Source organism: Macrotis lagotis, chromosome 3 (genome assembly GCF_037893015.1).
Source record: "Macrotis lagotis isolate mMagLag1 chromosome 3, bilby.v1.9.chrom.fasta, whole genome shotgun sequence".
NCBI classification, from domain to species: Eukaryota; Metazoa; Chordata; class Mammalia; order Peramelemorphia; family Peramelidae; genus Macrotis; species Macrotis lagotis.
This window is the reverse complement of record NC_133660.1, coordinates 46,865,939-46,884,331: the sequence shown is the minus strand read 5'-3', so window position 1 is coordinate 46,884,331 and position 18,393 is coordinate 46,865,939. Positions and strand designations below refer to the sequence as shown.

General features: G+C 34.9%; 1 protein-coding gene, 1 long non-coding RNA gene and 1 other non-coding gene across 12 annotated transcripts in view; 2 read left to right on the top strand and 1 right to left on the bottom strand.

Annotated features, from left to right (window-relative positions):
* Positions 1 to 6,345, top strand: part of LOC141517538 (uncharacterized) — a 28,337-nt gene extending 21,992 nt beyond the window's left edge. For both annotated transcript variants that reach the window (XR_012476899.1, XR_012476898.1), the window contains exons 2-3: positions 2,072 to 2,163; positions 6,112 to 6,345. This is a non-coding gene — a long non-coding RNA (uncharacterized LOC141517538). The remainder of the gene's footprint in view (positions 1 to 2,071; positions 2,164 to 6,111) is intronic.
* PTPN13 (protein tyrosine phosphatase non-receptor type 13) overlaps positions 1 to 18,393 on the bottom strand; it is a 231,074-nt gene that overhangs the window by 18,464 nt on the left and 194,217 nt on the right. For all 9 annotated transcript variants that reach the window (XM_074228614.1, XM_074228608.1, XM_074228610.1 and 6 more), the window contains 5 exons: positions 13,438 to 13,594; positions 8,832 to 8,957; positions 8,181 to 8,269; positions 4,345 to 4,400; positions 1,863 to 1,966 (listed from right to left, as the gene is read on the bottom strand). In XM_074228614.1, the coding sequence (XP_074084715.1) occupies positions 1,863 to 1,966; positions 4,345 to 4,400; positions 8,181 to 8,269; positions 8,832 to 8,957; positions 13,438 to 13,594 (532 nt within the window). The remainder of the gene's footprint in view (positions 1 to 1,862; positions 1,967 to 4,344; positions 4,401 to 8,180; positions 8,270 to 8,831; positions 8,958 to 13,437; positions 13,595 to 18,393) is intronic.
* Positions 9,576 to 9,685, top strand: LOC141519819 (U6 spliceosomal RNA). Its single transcript, XR_012477454.1, has one exon. It is a non-coding gene; the product is annotated as a U6 spliceosomal RNA (small nuclear RNA).

The window sequence follows — 18,393 nt, the reverse complement described above, 5'->3', positions numbered from 1 at the left end:
TTTATCCACTGCACCACCTAGCCACCCCATTCTTGTCTTCTTAATTGGGGAATGTAGTGGAAGGGAGAGAAGGCAGATCATCCCTTTAAAAAATTAACTTATTGAGACAACTATTTTTGCCTCCCTTATATAATGCTCTTACTACATAAATTGTTCAGCTGGTAGAATCTGGAGGGTGACTAAATTTTTTTTAGGTAGTGCTATAAGAACAATGAATTGGATAATTCAAGCAAGATTATCAAGTATCTTAAAGAGATCACAGTCTAAAGAAAAGATGAAGTGTAGACAACTTTATATAAAGAGGATCCATACAGAACAAAGTAGGAGTGGTATCAGCTCAGAGATTAAAGAGGAAAGACTTCTAGCCAGAACTTGAAGGAAGCCAGGGAAACTGGAAGGCAGAAATGAAGAAAGAGAGAGTTCTAGGTTTGGAGAACAGCCAGCCAGAGAAAATGCTCAAGAGTTGAGAGATGGAATGTTGTATATGAGGAATAGCAAGAAGGCCAGTGAGACTGAATTTCTGAGTAGGTTGTGAGGGAGGGAAATATGGTTTCAGAAGGCTGGAAAGGTAGGAGAGGGCCAGGTTAAAAAGAACTTTAAATTCCACATGAAGGATTTCATATTTAATCTTGGTCAAAGGATAACATGGTCAGATCTGTGCATAAGGAATATCAGTTTCATAGCTGAGTAGAGGATAGGCTGGAGTGGGAGAGAGTTGAGGCAGGGAAACCCGTCAGTGGCTACTGTAATAGTCCAGGTGTGAAGTGATGAATGCCTGCACCAGTGGGGAGGCAATAGAAGAAGAGAAGAAGGGGAGTATGCAAGAGATGGTGCAGAAATAAAATTGCCAGAGCTTAGCAACAGATTGAAGGGTGGAGGGAACAATGACAGTGAGGAGTCAAGGATGCCACCTAGGTTGCAGGTTGAGTGACTTGGGAGGATGGTGGTACCAAACACAGTAGTAAGGAAATTCAGAAAAGGAGAGAAGTTTGGGGGGAAATGAAATCAGAATTGGAAATGTGAAATTTAAGAAGACTATGTGACACAGAGTTTGAGATGTTTAATAAGGAAGACAGAGATGTGAGGCTGGAAGTCAGGATAGAGGTTAGGGCTAGGCAAATAGATTTGAGAATTATTTGCAAAGAGATGACAATTGGATCTATGGGACCTAATGGGATCAACAAGAAAAATGATATAGAAAGAGAAGAGTCTGAAACAAAGCTTTAGCAGATGTGACCTGGAGGACACTGAAAAAGGGTGGTCTGACAAGCAGGAATAGAACCAAGAGCAATGTCACAAAAACTTAGAAGGGGAGAAGAAGGTGATCAACAATGTCAAAGGTTAAGAATGATGAGGTTTGAGAAAAGGCTATTAAATTTGCAAATAACCTGTTAACTTTGGAGAGTAGTTTCACCTGAATGATAAAGTTGGAATCCAGCCTGCAGAGGGTTAAGACAAAAGTGAGAAGAAAGGGAAGCGGAGCTAGTGATTGTAGATGCTCTTCTCAAAGGGTTTAGCCATAAAAAGGAGGACAGCTACAAGGGATGAATAGGATGGTTTTTAAGGATGGAGTTATATAGGCAGGCCTTCAGGTAATCCTAGGACAGCAGTCTGTAGAAGATAAACAGTGGGTAACAGCAGGGGCAATCTACTGGAGAAGAGAGGATGGGATGAGATCACATGGGCAAAGAGAAGAATCACCCCTCAGGGTGAAGGAGAGAGTGGCAGAAGGCTTAAGAGGATAGAGAGAGTTTTCAGGTGATTACCTAACATGCAACACATATCCACACCCACCCACAGATCCTGGCTACGTTTTTGCAATATTCAGGTTTACTGAATCAGAACTGGTAATCACAACTTGCCTTTTGTAGGATCTTCCTGGTTTAATGTTTCATTTGGCAATTTGTCACTTCCCCACATTATTTCACCATCATCATCTTTGCTCCCTTCAGGTTTTTGAGTTAAGCTATAAAAAGCAAAGAAATGTTCAGACATTTATTTTAGTTTCATTAAAAAAAAAAACCACAAACATTTAAACTCAGCTATTTTTTTCCTCCTGGTAATTCTGTAGGAAGCTATTTGACAATGCTATGAAACAAAGGAAAGCCCTTCCCACTACATCCCTGGGACCTGAGGATAAATCAACATCAAATGCGTCACCAGGTAATTTCCTCTCTGGATTTCTCTTGCCTTCTGTCCTTCATATGGAAGGATCCCTCTCTAGAGGGAGAAGATGCATCAATTGTTTTGCTTTCTCTTTCACAACAAATAGATCTCGAAAAACAAACTCCTGCCAAAGCCTCCTGGGCTCTGGTCCTGTCTTTATACAGTGTAACAAAGTATTATTCAAAGCTTAGGAGAAGCAGGAAAGATTAAAGAATCACAAAATTGGAGAGCTAGAAGGGGCAGTGACTCTGTAGTTCAACACCTATCCCAAAGGACTCTCGCTGACCAGTGACTGTCCACTTGGAAGCCTCCAGGGAGGTGACCCTTACCCCCCTCCAAATAAGCAGTCCATTCTACTTTTAGACTGACAGAGCTCTAAAATAAATTGACTTCTTGACAATCTCTACCCACTGCTTCTGGTTCTGCCTTCTTGGGCTAGTCTTGAATTTATCTCCTATGTCCTCTGGGGGTCTTTCTCTTTTTCACTCCCTTCAACAGTTTCTCGTGTCTTTACTGTCCTGAGTACTTGTCCTCTGGACATTCATTCTGTGGTTCCTATAACTGAACATAATATGCCAGAAGAGGTCTGATAAGGGCCAAATACTGTGGACTTTTTGTTTCAGGAAACAATGGCTCTCTTAATATGACCTAGGATCTTATCAGCCTTTTTGGCTGCTATATAATGGATCTTACTGACTTCTATTGACCTTGGGGTCCACTAGAATTTTCAGGTCTTTTTCAAAATAACTTTTAATCATGTCTCATTCATTTGAATATGGAAAGCTGATATCTTGTACTCCAATACTTTGACATGGAACCATTAAAGTTCTTGGAACCTGAAGACTCACTCTTGTTAGTTCTCCATAAGAAAAGTATGAGAAAAGATGACTAGGAGAAAAGCAGTGACCAGAGCTCCAACAAGCACATAGTCAGAAAAGGTTATCTTAAATGACATAAGTGGATGCCAAAAAAGGACAAGTGTGCAAAAAATGCAAATTTCTTTCATGTCAATCATTATGAAGGATATCATTTTTTTCTCTCTGATTTCTTTATGTGATGATGTGACACTGCATCTGAATGAATTTCAGTACTCAAAAAGGTTAATAACTTCCTGTGCAGAATAGTAGTTTGCAATTGGGACAAGCTAACTCTAGATTATCAGTAATATATTGTTTTTGTGGCTTGTGGTCAAAACTATACATCGGAAACCAGGAAATGATCCTCCCTCCTCTCTAGACCTTTTAATGAAAATAGTACATCAAAGATAAAAGATTCATTTTTAGAACAATCAATCAACAAGCATTTCTTACAACCCAAGAGCAGCACACACCCAGTTACAATCCATCATTGTTATGGTACTCAATTTTTTTTTCCTTTGTGGTTTCAAAATAATCAACATCTTTTTTCTTTTCATCTATGTGGTTCATCATTGTGTCTTGAAGTTTTACTGGAAGTTCAAATCCCACTGTGGCAGGCATCAGAGAGCTAGAAATAGAAGGGACTTTAGAGGCAAAAGAGCTCAAATAGCTCATTTAAAGGCAGGCCTCCAGGTTGTAAAGAGAGCAAACATCAGAGGGAGATGTGAACCAAGGTCCTGACTCCAGAGTTAGTACTTTTCTCCAGTGATGCTGTGACTTCCCTAGACTAGGGCTTGACATGGTCTTATGCAGTCCATGTTCCATCTAAATATTCAGGATTTCACTTCTTGGTCATAGCTATTATGTGTAAATAGGAAAAGAGGGAAGGCAAGAATCTCCTTTCTGATTGCCTGCTTTAAGCTGTTAAATACAACTTAAATATTGAGAAATATTTATATGGTATATCTATAAAACATTAAGGTGAAGTCTTGGGAGGAAATTTTCCTGTCAGAAATATGTCTTTCAAGAAAGAATATAAGGAACTCTCCTTTTTTTCCCCCCTTAGTTACTATTTTCTATTAACTAAAATATAAGTACATTTATTATCATGGCATCAAAAAGTATTCAACCACATTCTAACAATTTGAGGTTATACTAATATCAGTTTAATACCAGAACCTATTTTCTGAAAGGAAAAAGAACAAATCATTTAAAATCAACATTTAAACAAACAAACCGAAAAAAAACCCCACGAATTTTGAAGAGGGAATCAGAATGCTTTCATCACAGATAAATTTTAGAATTGCTTTAGTATTCTCACCTTTCATTTAATACTTTTTCTTCACAACATTCTTCACCAGCATCTGCCTTTGTGGACTAACAAGAAGGAAATACATAACTTGAGTAACTGTTGCCATTAAAAGATCAGAAGAACTCACACTTAAATAGGCTTCAACCTTAGTTCATACTTTCTACATTAATGACAGATATTAGTTGTAAGAATCCAAAGATCAGGAAATTCCATAGGGAGACCCACCAAAATTTCTCATGGTCCTCAACCCTCCTCAATCATGCCTTTATATTTTGCACATGAAGGAAGATAGAGAAGACCCCAGAGGCATCTTTTAGCTTTAAATTTGTGATATATAAGGAGAAATAGAGAATGGAAAGGCAACCTGAATAATCTTAGGATATTTTAAAACAAAATGTAAACTTGCACATTGCCTTTGAATGGGTTATATAATTAGAGATTGGAGCTGCGATTTCATGAGTATTAGTAACTTCCAGTTGAGAAAGCCCTCTCAACCAATGATGATCATATTTGTCTGCAACTTAAAGTACAGCTGCTTAGACATATCACAAGGAGAGTAACACCAGTAGGACTTAGGTTCCTGGCAATGAGGTCAATTCTCTATCTACTATACTTTTCTGCCTTTTAACATACAATTGAATAAAGAGATCAATGCACAAATGCATAAACTTTGCTAGACATGATAACAGGGAAAGAAATATAAGACTGCGTTTCCATATAATTTTCTGCCAAAAAGTTATAATATTTTATGGTATTCTAGCCGATGGGAAAGTAATTTATTCTTCTTATATAATAAAAATTGGTATAATTTGTATGTTGGACCTTTATAATGGAAGAATAAAAAAATTCTTTTGGCAACAAAAAGAGAAATTTGCTGGATTTGATCTCATTTAAGATTCTGCCCATTTTAAGTTCAATATAAACTTCTTTCTTCTATCGTAATTTTAGGATAAAAACAACACTCAAGGGTAATTGCCAAGATGATTTAACAACAAAGAGGCATTTTAGTACAATATTGTCTCAGTATTTTCTTATAACAAACCAGTTATATCACTTGTACAAAAATATTCATAGCAGCTCTGTTTGTGGTGGCAAAGAGCTGGAAATTGAGTGAATGTCCATCAATTGGGGAATGGCTGAACAAATTGTGGTATGTGTACTTTATGGAACACTATTGTTCTATTAGAAACCAGGAGGAATAGGAATTCAGAGAAGCCTGAGACTTGCATGAACTGATGCTGAGTGAGATGAGCAGAACCAGAAAAACACTGTATACCCTTACAGCAACATGGGGATGATGATCAGCCTTGATGAACTTGATCATTTAATCAGTGCAATAATCAGGGACAATTTTAGGATATCTGTGATGGAGAATACTATCTGTAGCCAAAGAAAGAAGTATGGAGTTTAAACAAAGATCAAAGACTATTGCCTTTAATTAAAAAAAAATTATTTTATGTATTATGTAATTTTGCTATCTCATTTTATTTTTTCCTTATGGATATAATCTTTCTCTCAACACATTCAATTTCGATCATTGTATAACATGGAAACAATGTAAAGACTATCAGATTGCCTCCTGTGGGGGTGGGTGGAGGGAGGGAAGTGAGATTGGGAGAAAAATTGTAAAATTCCAAAATTAAAAAGAATTAAGACCCCCCCCCCAAAGTTATTTCCTTAAATTGAGATTCTTATTTTTGCTTCTGCTAATCTCCTATTTGTTCCCTTTTTAGATTTAATTTGTGCCATTTTCTCTGTTTCCCATCTCTGACTCAGGCTTCTTCCAAAGATCAACTACAGTCTCGCTTAAAGATTTTAAGAAGTGCTAACTCAGCATTTGGAAGAATGGTTTGGCTTATGCTCAAGCAATTTGTCTCCTCAAGCTAGAAACTTTTAAGAATGACATTCTGCAAAATATGGATGTATCTTGTTTAATGCTATTGCTTAGAATAAATGGGAATGAATTTCTCAAATTCTAAATTAGACTGCTTTGCAGAACTCTCTGATAGTGTGGTGGTAGGTCCTCTGAGTTTGAATCCCTGCCCACTGGTATTATTGATGGGAAAAGTGACTTCATCTCTCTAGGTCTTAACTTTCTTATCTGTTAAATGAGGGAGTTGGATAAGGAGCTGACCCAGGTAGCTTCTTGCTTCAGACCAACTATACCATGATTTCATTGCTTAAAAACACTACAGTTTCATTAGGTAGAATCATCAATGTCATTTCAACTTAGCAATCTCTTTTTGCAATGTCCTTGAAATGACATATTTAAAACAAAAACTAGACATAATTATGTTTCAATTAAGAAAATTTTAGAAATGAAACCATTAAATTTTCTGGTACTGTTTTGAAGAAGATCCTCAAAATATTATATGTATCTCTGCTTTAATTTTTTATAAAGAAATCAAAATTTGAGAAGTACTGCTAGAACTCTGTGACCAAAGGTGGCAAATGTTTTCTTTTCCAACTGCAGAATAATGCACTCAGAAACACAAACACAAACATAGAGTATAATAGTATAAAGTATATTTATAGGACATAAGAAATTAATCATCCTGACTGTTTTGCCTGAGTTCTTTCTTTAGCTTTATTTAGTTTAGATTATATTTGAGAGTAGATCTTCTTTGAGGGGTCTTTAATGAAAAAGTCTACTTATTCTCTATATAACACTTTACCCTGATTATCTCTTTTTATGCACTAATACATATGGGAGGTAGGCATTACCTACCTCCCATATATTCATTTTGCAGGGTTGGAAATCACTAGAGAGTTGATTTAGAGATAGAACAGAGGTCATCTAAGTTCACTCTTCTCATGATACTCTTGCTCACAGGGTTCACACTTTAATGTTGGAAGTAAGAGTCTGAAATGTAACTCCTTTCCTGATTCAAAAGTCAATTTTTCCCCACCATAGTACATTATAAAATATGTAAATAGGAAACCAGTCCATGCAAAGAGAAAAGTTGGTGTCATTTTGGTCAGTACAATTTTAACCACTTCTGAAACAGTTAAGTAATCTAAGGAGTAAGAAAAAGGAGAGAATTTCCTCTAGTACAATAAATAAGAGGCAGAGTGGTGTAGGGGATAGAGAGTATTGGATTTGCAGGAAGGAAAACATGGGTTCAATTCCTACCTCAGACACTTATTAGGTATAAACATTTACATGGTTCCTATTATCTGCCATGTTCCCAGTTGAGCAATTTTTACAATAATATCTGATTTGATTTTAACCTCTCTAGCCTCAATTTCATCAATTTGTAAAATGAGGAAGTTAGATTTGTTAGCTATCTATTATCCCATAATCTTAAATTGGCATAAATGGGTCTGGTAAATGTTTTTGACAAAAGTGACTATAAATTCCTTGAGGGGACGCTTGATTTTTGTCTTTGTAGTTCTGTTGCTTAGAACAGAGTTTGGCATTTAATAGGTAGTTAATAAATGGTTCCTGAATAAATAATTTTTAGGAATTTTTAATATGATACAATAATATTTTATGATTTTCCTCACCTCCACAACTAGAAAAATATTTAAGTCTGAAGTTTCCAAAAGAGTGGTTTGGATATTTTACCATTTGAAATTGGGTTTTAAGGAATCTTTCTAAAATCTTAGTTTTCTCCACCATGACTCTTTGGAAGTTTGGGGCATTATATATTTAACGGCTTTTTTTTCATGTAATACAGAGTTTCAATAATTTAATTTCCATCACTTATTTTTAGACATTTTAGGTGTCATATCAAGTAATAGCTTCGACGAGTTGGTCTAATTTTGATTTCAACAGTTAATTCTCTAAGGAATTTAGTACACATCATTGGCAAATAGCTTTGAAACTTTGTACCACATCTTACTTCTGGAAAATCTTCAGGTAGAGAAGAGCCATCACAGTCTGTGTCTTCTGATTTTTCTTCTGTCAAATTCCTAAACGTCTCTATCATGCCTATAGAGTACAAATATTGAAATGCCAAAAGTAAAATCAGTTGAACTACAGAGGCAGGGAAATATTTTCATGCACAAAGCAAAAAGATTGATCCAAACCAAAATTACATAATAAACCGTTAAATTTCTCATCTGAAGTTAAAAAAATAAATTAAATGAAAAAATATATATATATTGAATTATTATCTCCCTCCACAACTTATCAGCTGAAATTCTATAATGTACAAAAGGAATTTGAAATTAAAATGGAATGAAACTGTGGCTTTGGGAGATAATTTTTAAGCAAAATATTTTAAAATAAAATAACAACAATGATATTAATAACATTTTGGATTTTAATACAGACAATTTGAACTAATTTGAATGAGAAGATAATTATTTAAATCTTTTGTTAGTTTTAGCTCAATGTACCTCAAATTAACTCACATTTATTTTCTTGAAATAAGGTAGCAGTATACCAGCCATGGTGCCTATATATATATATATATATATATATATATATATATATATATATATATATATATATATATATATATATATCTGTCTATGTGGTACATAGTCACCTGCTATTGTATTATTGCAGTTCAATAGGTTCTGGGCTTCTTCATCCACAACATCTAGCAAAGACTGAATGACTTCATCTTCTTGGGGATCATCATCAAAACTGGCATCTTCTTGCACTACAATTTCTTGAAAAATAAATTTATAGGCAGCATTACTATAAGAACCTGAGTGGAAATGTAGATGAAAGGTATTGTATCACATCCACTATTTTTTATTTAAAGCTTTGAAACTAACTACAGAGTTCAAGGTGCTTTATAGTGGTTTTCAATCTCAATCAATAGTTTAAAGTGTTTTCCTAAAATCTCATCACAATGAGTTGGCATGTTCTTAATTAATTTGAAATACTTTGAGATATTGGGTGAGAAGCAAATAAAAATAGCTGAAATAATCTGATACACTTCTGTGCCTCTGGCAATAAATAAGACAGAAGTTTAGTTCAGAGTTACTGGTCAAGCAATATGAGAGACAAAGTCAAGCCTCAGAGAGGCACTCAACCTTTTTGGGGAGAAAGCTTCTTTTTTTCTCTATCTTACCCATGCTCTTTCTCTGGACCATGTCATTAAAGAGCTAAGCAAGTAGGAGACAATACAGCTAATCAGAAGCAGAGACAAATTAAGAATACACTGAGGTCAAATAGAAACCTATGAGGGTATGGATTGATAGCCAACCCATGGAGAGAGAATGCTGGCTGTGAATTCTACAGAAGCACTGAGGCTTTGAACCTAGGAGAAAGACATACCCAAGTGAAACTCACTTCAGCAGCACATATACTAAAACTGGAATGATACAGAGAAGATTAGCATGGCCCCTGTGCAAGGATGGCACCCAAATTCATGAAGCGTTCCATATTTTTAAAAATGAAAACTAAAAAAAAAAAGAAGACTCTATGAAAACAACTTCCAGTAAATAGGAGTTGTGAATTTTCTACACTATAAGTTCCACTACCATTATATTTTATGTTCAAGCTGATGCTTCCTCTGATTCTGTGTGTATTCATGCAAGTGTGTATCTTGGACATTTTTTAGGGGATAGGCAATTTTGGTAACTACCATTCTTATTATACCATCTTAGTCAATTCCTTTTCTATAAAGTAATGAAATCCAACTACATGTTTGATAATAAGAAGCAAACTGTTGGGGGTTCATTAGCAGTAGGACTAGAAATCCATTTACCATTTGGAGACTCAGCTAATTCAAGTGAGAGTCAGGGGTTTTATGTGGGATGATTGTAGGATCTTTTGAATTTGAAAGGTTTTAATACATCCATGATGCAGGATCCTGATTCTGTATGCCAGACTCTTGTTCATGGATATCCTAGCTTGCAGAAATTTGCATTTATTTCCCTCTTTTAAATTGTAATTCATGTTATCAGGTATATTTTCTTAAGATAACCTTTGGTTGGACTCATTTTGAAAATATACAGAGAACTGAGTCAAATTTATAAGAATTACATGTTATTCCCCCAAATAATAAATGGTCAAAAGTTATGAAAAGGCAAATGTCAGACAGTATTTAAATAAATTAAATAAAAAATAATTAAAGAAATTAAATTTATCTCTAGTCAGATGAAAAAATGCTTTAAATAATTAATGATTAGAAAAATACAAATTAAAACAACTTCAAAGTACCACTCACACCTTTCAGATTGACCAATATGCCTAAAAAAGGAAAATGATCAATATTGGAGATATAAGAAAACTGGAACATTGATGTATTGTTGGTGTAGTTGTGAACTGATCCAGACTTTCTGGAGAACAATTTGGAATTACACCCAAGGGCAATAAAACTGTGCATATCCTTTGGTCCAGCAATATCACTACTAGGTCTGTATTCCAAAGAAATTAAAAAAAAGGGTAAAAAACTCATGTGCACAAAAATATTTATAGCAGCTCTTTTCCTTGTGGCAAAGAATTGGAAATTGAGGGGATGCTCATCAACTGCAGAATGGCTGAACAAACTGTGGTATATGTATGTGATGGAACACTATTAATCTATAAGAAATCTTGAAGTCTAGAAATTCAGAAAGCCTGGAAAGAATAGATGCTGAGTGAGGTGAACAGAACCAGAACGACACTGTACACACTAGCAACAACACTGGGTGATGATCAACCATGATGCTCTTATTCATTTCAACAGCACAATAACCAAAGACAATTCTAAAAGACTTTTGATGGAAAATACCAACCATATCCAGAGAAGAAACTATGCAGTTTAAAGAAGACCAAAGGAATAGAGTTGGTTTTCCCTAATTCCCATTTCTTTGTGAACTGGGTCACAGGGACTCTTCAGGTCAAGGCATTTGAGAAAACACTAGAAAAGAACAAAGCCTTAACTTCCACAAGTCACTAGAATGACAGTATTTGGGACTATGAACTTTGCTGAAAGCAGTGCACTTGATTTGTTGAGGTCAGCAAATGTCTAATTATTATGTTTAATCTACCCCACCCTAATTAAATAATCAATAATAGAGTAAATGAGGCATTAAGTAATATTCCTATAATATCACCCTTTGTGGACATGTCTTTAATGATTTTTAAAGAACCACAGATTTTTGAGCCATGGGATGAAAGGTAGATGATACCAGACAGGAAATATCTTGTGAATGGTTGAAAAAAATCAAGTCATATTTCTTAGGGTACATATAAAATAGCAAGCCAGTTTGGAAGTGTATGAACTAGCTAATGCTGGAGAGTTCTAGTTAAGCCCTGTGTGAGAATCACCTAGAAGGGAAAGTGATTCTTTTCCTCTTTTCCACATGTTTACCATTACTGGTTTGAGACCTTGTGGGAGACTACTGCTGGTTTTAAAGGAATATTTTATATAGAACTATCTTACTAAGTATAAGGATCTTTTTCTAAAAGCTTAATGATATTCCATTTTTTTTTCTTCCTTTGAAATGTTTTACGTGATTGCCTATAAAATGCTTATCATCCCTGGGGGGAGAATAAGTGGGTGGTGCCGGTGGTGGTGGTGGTAGTCGTGGTGGTGGTGGTGGTGGGGTGTGTGTTTGTGTGTGTGTGTGTGTGATAGAATTTGGAACTCAAAACAACTTTTTTTTTAGGTTTTTTTTTTGCAAGGCAATGGGGTTAAGTGACTTGCCCAAGGCCACACCGCTAGGTAATTATTAAGTGTCTGAGGCCAGATTTTGAACTCAGGTACTCCTGACTCCAGGGCCAGTGCTCTATCCACTGTGCCACCTAGCTACCCCTCAAAACAACTTTTAAAAAATATTAAAAATTGTTTTAACATATAATTAGGAAAAAACTTATTAAAAAACATTAATGATTAATAGTGGAGAATGTACTAGTGAGGGAAATAACTACTAGAAACCTTGCTCATCAAAGTTATACCAAGAACCTTGAGGTTAATGGTAGACATTCAGGCTCTGGGAACCTGGCCTTTCAGTTTCAATGCTCAGTTGGGGGAATGGTTAAAGATGGAGTGCTACATTTAAATTTGATGTTATTGGCAGGATTTTCCTTCCTAAGGTCCAGTTCATAAAATATTATACAGCAATATTATGAACTCCAGTTAGGACAAATTTTTTTCAGGGAGCCCATGAGTCTTGCCAAATTCAGGATTGAGTCACAATAAAGAAGATACTTGTGCAAGGGCATTCATTCTCTCATGGTGGGGGGCTGTAGTGGTGACAGTGTGTTTTTTGTCTTTTTTTTAAGCTTCAGATTAGATTATTATAATTTCTTTTGGAAGAGGGCAGGTTAACATCAGAAGCCAGGATGGGAATTATGCTAAACTGAAGGAACTCAACTTGTACAGTTCTTGAATTCAGAAATGTTCATTAGAAGCAGGGATAAGTTTTTTCTAAATCATCATAGAAAGAATTTTTAAATTTGACTTTTGTTTGTGCAATTCTGTTGAAATGTTGGCATTTCCTTTTTTTTTTTTGGAAAGTAGACAAAAATCCAATTTGTGGGTTTGTTTTTCTGAAACATTGCAAAAGAACCTCTTATTTACTTTTAAATAAATTTCTTTGATAAGCAAAAAACTGAAATTCATGTTATTTTAATTTTTGAAAGTTGTCTTTCTCTTGAAGACAGAATAACACTTATTATATTAACACTGTATATTTAATATTAATAACAGAATTAAATTTTAGAAATATGTTTGGTGCTTAGGGTAACATTCAATTATTCTATCTTTTCGCAACTGCCATCACAAAACAAGAGTTCATGAATGTATGATGAAGTGTCAATGAAGCACCATTAACTATATCAAGTAAATTATTAATTCAACACAGAAACATTTTGAAAGAATTTCTATATGACAAAGATTGGTGTATCAATACTGTAATCAGAAAGCATAATGGTGAGTTCTCTTGTTGATAGTGCCTGTGACTCATAGAAACACTACTTCACAGAACAAAAGAAACATGGCTTCTACCCAAATAAATAATTATTTTTACAGCTATTTTCTTTGATTAAACTAATGTCAAATGTAAGACTAGATGATTTGGATCATATTGAATTAAACAGAGGTCCACAAAAATCTTTGTGCTTTACATCCTTTTTTTCTTTCAAGTCTTACTCCTAAGATACACATCTATTTCAGCCAAATATTCTGAGGACAAGTCATTAATTCTTCTTACCTGAAGTATTATTGTACTTGGAATAACTGGATGATTGATTGATAAAGCAACCTACAGATGTCTCTCTGGGCAAAATCAAGTTCACTGAACTCTTGTTCTGAGAAATACAATTTGTTGCTTCTAGAAAAGACTCTTCAGTTACTCTTTCCCCGTTTGTCTAAAATGTCAAAGTAAAACAAGTAAATTAATTTTTTATTCTATAGATGACTAAAGAACACTAGCCCTTTGAATGAATCAGTCTAATTTAGGGAACTAGGATAAGAGAACCAAAAACATATCTATCTACTTAACTAAGATCCAGAATTCTAATGATAGACAGTATGTTTCAAATAATATATAGAAGTCTGGCACAGTCTGCCTATTATTGATTAAATGGAAAGTTACTGGAGATATTAAGACCTTCAAGCATTTAAAAAAATTTTGGACATTCTAATTATTAGAAGTCGTGTGAAGTCAAATTTTCTCTAGGACTAAATTTCATCCTATCTCTTGAAGACAGAGTAATATATTAAATGCAAACAAAATAGTCAGAAAGAATAAAAAAGCAGGTAAAGTGTATGGTACCAAAGTCTGAACATTTCTGATCAAAATAAGGGGAGGATCACATCCAATTAGAACAAATCAGAATGAAAATGATGGACATCTCAGATGGGCATTTGTAAGAGATGAGAGCAGCATATTTCAAGAATTTCATTTAAACTCAATAAATTTTCATCAATGCCCATCTCCTCCCTCCTCAAGACTGGGAGAACTACTGAAGATTCCCATACAGCTGCCTCCCAGATGCCCTGTCTCTTGAGTTCAGAATCAAAGCAGAGTAAGACGAATTCAGAAACAAGAAGATAAAAATAAAAAGGAAAACAAATGTCAAGGGGAAGTTGGAAAATATATTTTAAACTGGTAGGTATGAGGGGAAAAAAGAGAGAAACAAGGAGAATTTCATGGAGTGGGGACTGGATTGGGCTCCAAAAGAAGGTGTTAACTTCAACAAATGGTTCCAGACATTGCATATGTTCCAGGCATGATAAGTAAACAAGGTGGTATAAGAATGATTGTGTAAAAGAGGAGCTGTATGGAACAGGTTGAAAAGATGAAATTTGGTGAAATTGGGAAGGATGGGGAATGACTGAAGTTCCAGTAGAAAAAGAAGTCCACAGAGGCACAACAGGAAGGTTCCCCAAATAGTGGTGGGCATGTTGGATCAGAATGTTGTCAGACTAAAGGAAGAAAGACTAGTGAGGAGGCTAATCCTCAATTGTCCATTTTTATTACTTGATTTTATCCTTCTTTAGTTACAATCTACAAAAGGATCACAAGGAGATATCAAAATATCTAATTTATAATAAGATGAGATCTTCCTAAAGACAGAGCACCCAAATTTTAAGATGACAGATTTAAAGTGGGAAGGGACCCCAGATGAAAGCCAGTTTTTTTTACAGAGGGAGAAAATGAGTCTAAGAAAGGTAAATAACTTTTCTATTGTTACCAAAGTAGAATATAGTAGAATTGGAATTTGAACTCAGGCATTGTGACTCTAAATATAGCTTTCTTTCAATCAATTTACTCTGAGATGAATGAAAGCATACCAATACATATTTACGAATGACAGATAGATTTTAATTGTTTCCCAGGCTGAAACTCAAACAGAAGACAAAATGGTTGTTACTAAAAAATGGATCCAAAAAACAAAACAAAAAAAGATTTTCAACCAAAATAAGGGTAGAAAGAAATATTTCACATTTTCTCCTAATTTTTGGCTTTTTTGGAAGTTTTATTTCTTCCTGATTTCTTGTGAAGTCATCAGCTTCCTTTAGTTCCATTCTGCATTTGAAGGAGTTATTTTCTTCATAGAGCTTTTTTTATCTCCTTTTCCAGCTGGCCAGTTTTGCTTTTTAAGGCATTTTCTCCTCATTTGTCTTTTTGTTTTGGTTTTTTCCATTAGTTCTAAACTTGTTTTTAACATGTTATTTTCTTGAGTATTTTTTTGTATATCTTTCACCAAGCTGTTGGTTTGGTTTTCATGATTTTTCTTCATTGCTCTCATTTCTCCTCCCATTTTTTCCTCCATCTCCCTTAATTGCTTTTCAAAGTCTTTTTTGAGCTCATCCATAGTCTGAGTCCATTTTCTATTTTTCTTGGAGGTTTTGGATATGGAAGCTTCAATTTTGTCATCATCTGAGTATGTGTTTTTATCTTCCATGGGACCAAAGTAATTCTCTATGATCAGATTCTTCTTTTCCTGTAGTATACTCATTTCCTCAGCCCAAGACAGCACTTCCAAGGCTTTGGGTGGTTTTCTTTTGGGACATCCCACAGGGACCTTTATTCCTCCAAGGTCTTATGCTCTCTTGCCTGTGCTTTGATATGTAGATGCCCCCCCCACTTCCCTCTGCCCTGGAGCTATAAGGAGGATCTATCTCAGTATGGAATCCGAACTTGCAACCTGGATCTGAATATAGGCAAATAGCAGAATCCTACCCAGAGGGAGAACAGAGAAATCTCTGCAGACTTCCCTTACTGTCTCCAGATTCTCACTGCAGATTCTGTGGCTAGTGCTCCCTCACTCCACACTCATTCTGGTGTAGCAGAGTTCTTTCCCCATCCCTTCAAGCTGTTGCAGGTGATCTCTGGGCTGGGTTCCATATTGTCTTTTGTCCTAGCACATGTATACATTTTCTCCCAAGTCCCCAAGCTCAACTCCTCTCAAAGACTTCCTTGTACACATCTTCATCTTTGATAACTTTCTCCCTTGTATCTGCTTTTGGCCCTGACTAAAAATCTAGGAAAGTTCATTAGCCAAATTGTAAACATTGCTCTAATAGAACTTCATAAAATCACTATCAAAAGTGGAACTGGTTATCCAGATATCCCTGATAACTCCTAATGAAGTAACAAAATAACTTTCATTATTAATGAAAAGTAATGACTAGGAAAGATCTCTCCTGCCATCTAGGGTACTAATTTGGTGCTTCAAGGCTGCTATCTACATTTTAAAACTACTAAATATTTCAAAATTGAAGAGAAAGCAAATCAAGGAAGGGGAAGGTCAATGAAAGAATCCCCATATTTTATTTGAAATGTTGAAAATGAAGATGAAGAAAGAAAAATCCAAGCATATATAGAAGGATAATAATAACAAATATGAAAATAATACAACCAACAGCAATAGTAGTACAACCAGATCAGAATGCTATATAATTAGACTTAAGTTTGTCATAAAAAAAATTATTTCCCTTTCTTCTTTGCAAAGTAAGGGAGGTTGGGTGTGTCATAAACTGTCAGACTCAGTTTATATGCAGAGTAAATTGCTGAACTACTTTTATTCTTTATTGCAAGAGATAGTCTTCTGTGCAGGGGATATATTTGGAAAGAAAGGTAAAATAAGAATAAAAGATATTGATGAAATATTAATTTTAAATTTTATTTAAATTTAATTAATTAAATTTTAAATGTTTTTTCAATTTCAACTATTTAAATATTTCTAGAATTAATATGAAGTTGCTGCCTAGACACAGTTGTCACTCAATTGACACCTTGCTCAGTCAACTAGAGTTCTCAATTTTCCTGGTATGTTTTTTCTAATTGAGTACTAATTTCATTTAAATCAGAGGTGGGGAAATTTTTATCTGTCAAAGGTTTTTTGGATATTTATAACATCCCTGAGCTATATTTGGTCAAACAATTAATTAATTCACTCCTAAGAAATTCCCAGATTAATTGAATTGTGAGCCCCATCTGTGGTTGCCTTAACAATCTCAAATCAGTATGGTCTGAGAGCAGAAAGTTTCCTGCCCTTGATTTAAATCAACAGAAATGACTATAACAATTTTTGAATAAAATCTTGAATATTGCCAAATTTTTCATTTTTAATTATAAATTGTTACAATAACTTTAAAGAATAGGCTAGTGGGTTGGAAAAAAATGATTTTGTCAAAAATCCAAAATTTAACTACCACTCTTAAGTTGTAAATTATTCTAAGGAGCACATTGTTTTCAGGAAGATGAAAAAATTTGGTAGGTGTCTTAAGTCATTTATGTCAAAAAGTTTCATTCAGTTGTAAGATTCCACTTTTCATGAGGAAGTCACGGTGTAATCATTGGCATTCAAAGACAAAATAGAGTTGGGATCTCCTCTGGAAAGACAAAGGCAGCTTTGGATTGGAAAAAAGTCTCATGAGAGTTGTGTTAACTGAAGAGAAATTCTCCCTTTCTCTGTCACAGCATGATGCTGACATTTACAAAGAAATGGATTCTGCTCAGCAGGAATAAACCCTGAACACATGGAAGTTTGTTTGCTCGAATTCTTTGAAAGGGGAGAAATTGCTGAATAGACAGAAGAAAGTGAATGTTCTCACCATTTCTCAAGACATGAAACAAGAAGCAGTCTCGGACTAGGAGTTTTAGGTGTTTCTGGCTTATTTTTCCTTTGCTTCATTAACTGCCTGTGTTTACTTTGGTCTAAAGGAGTGACTGACCCACCTAAGATAACAGCACATTTTCATCATCAAGTTCATACCTCCCTCACGTGGAAACCATATACATTTATTGTTAAACAGGAAGAATCTTAGAGATCATATTTCCTCACTTTATAGAGAACAAAACAAGAACAGGCAGTTAAGTGAGATGCTAAAGGTCACAGGGCTAAGGCAATGGAGCAGAGAAAGTAGAAAGGGGACTAAGATTGGAATCCAAAGTTCTGGGATCAAGCCTATTCTCTAAGAATATCTTTCAATTTCAATAATCTGGAGTAGTGCTAATTATCACATACTACTTATCTCACAGGGTGGATGAGGAATAAATGAGATAAGAGTGTGATCTACAAAATGTAAATTATGTAAAAGCAATACTGTTCATGGTGGGGATTGGGGTAGGAACCCAGGTTGTTCTGTTCACATGCAGAAGATTACAAGGAAGGCAAACTTCTGCACACTGAACAAGTCACAAACAATTTGTGAG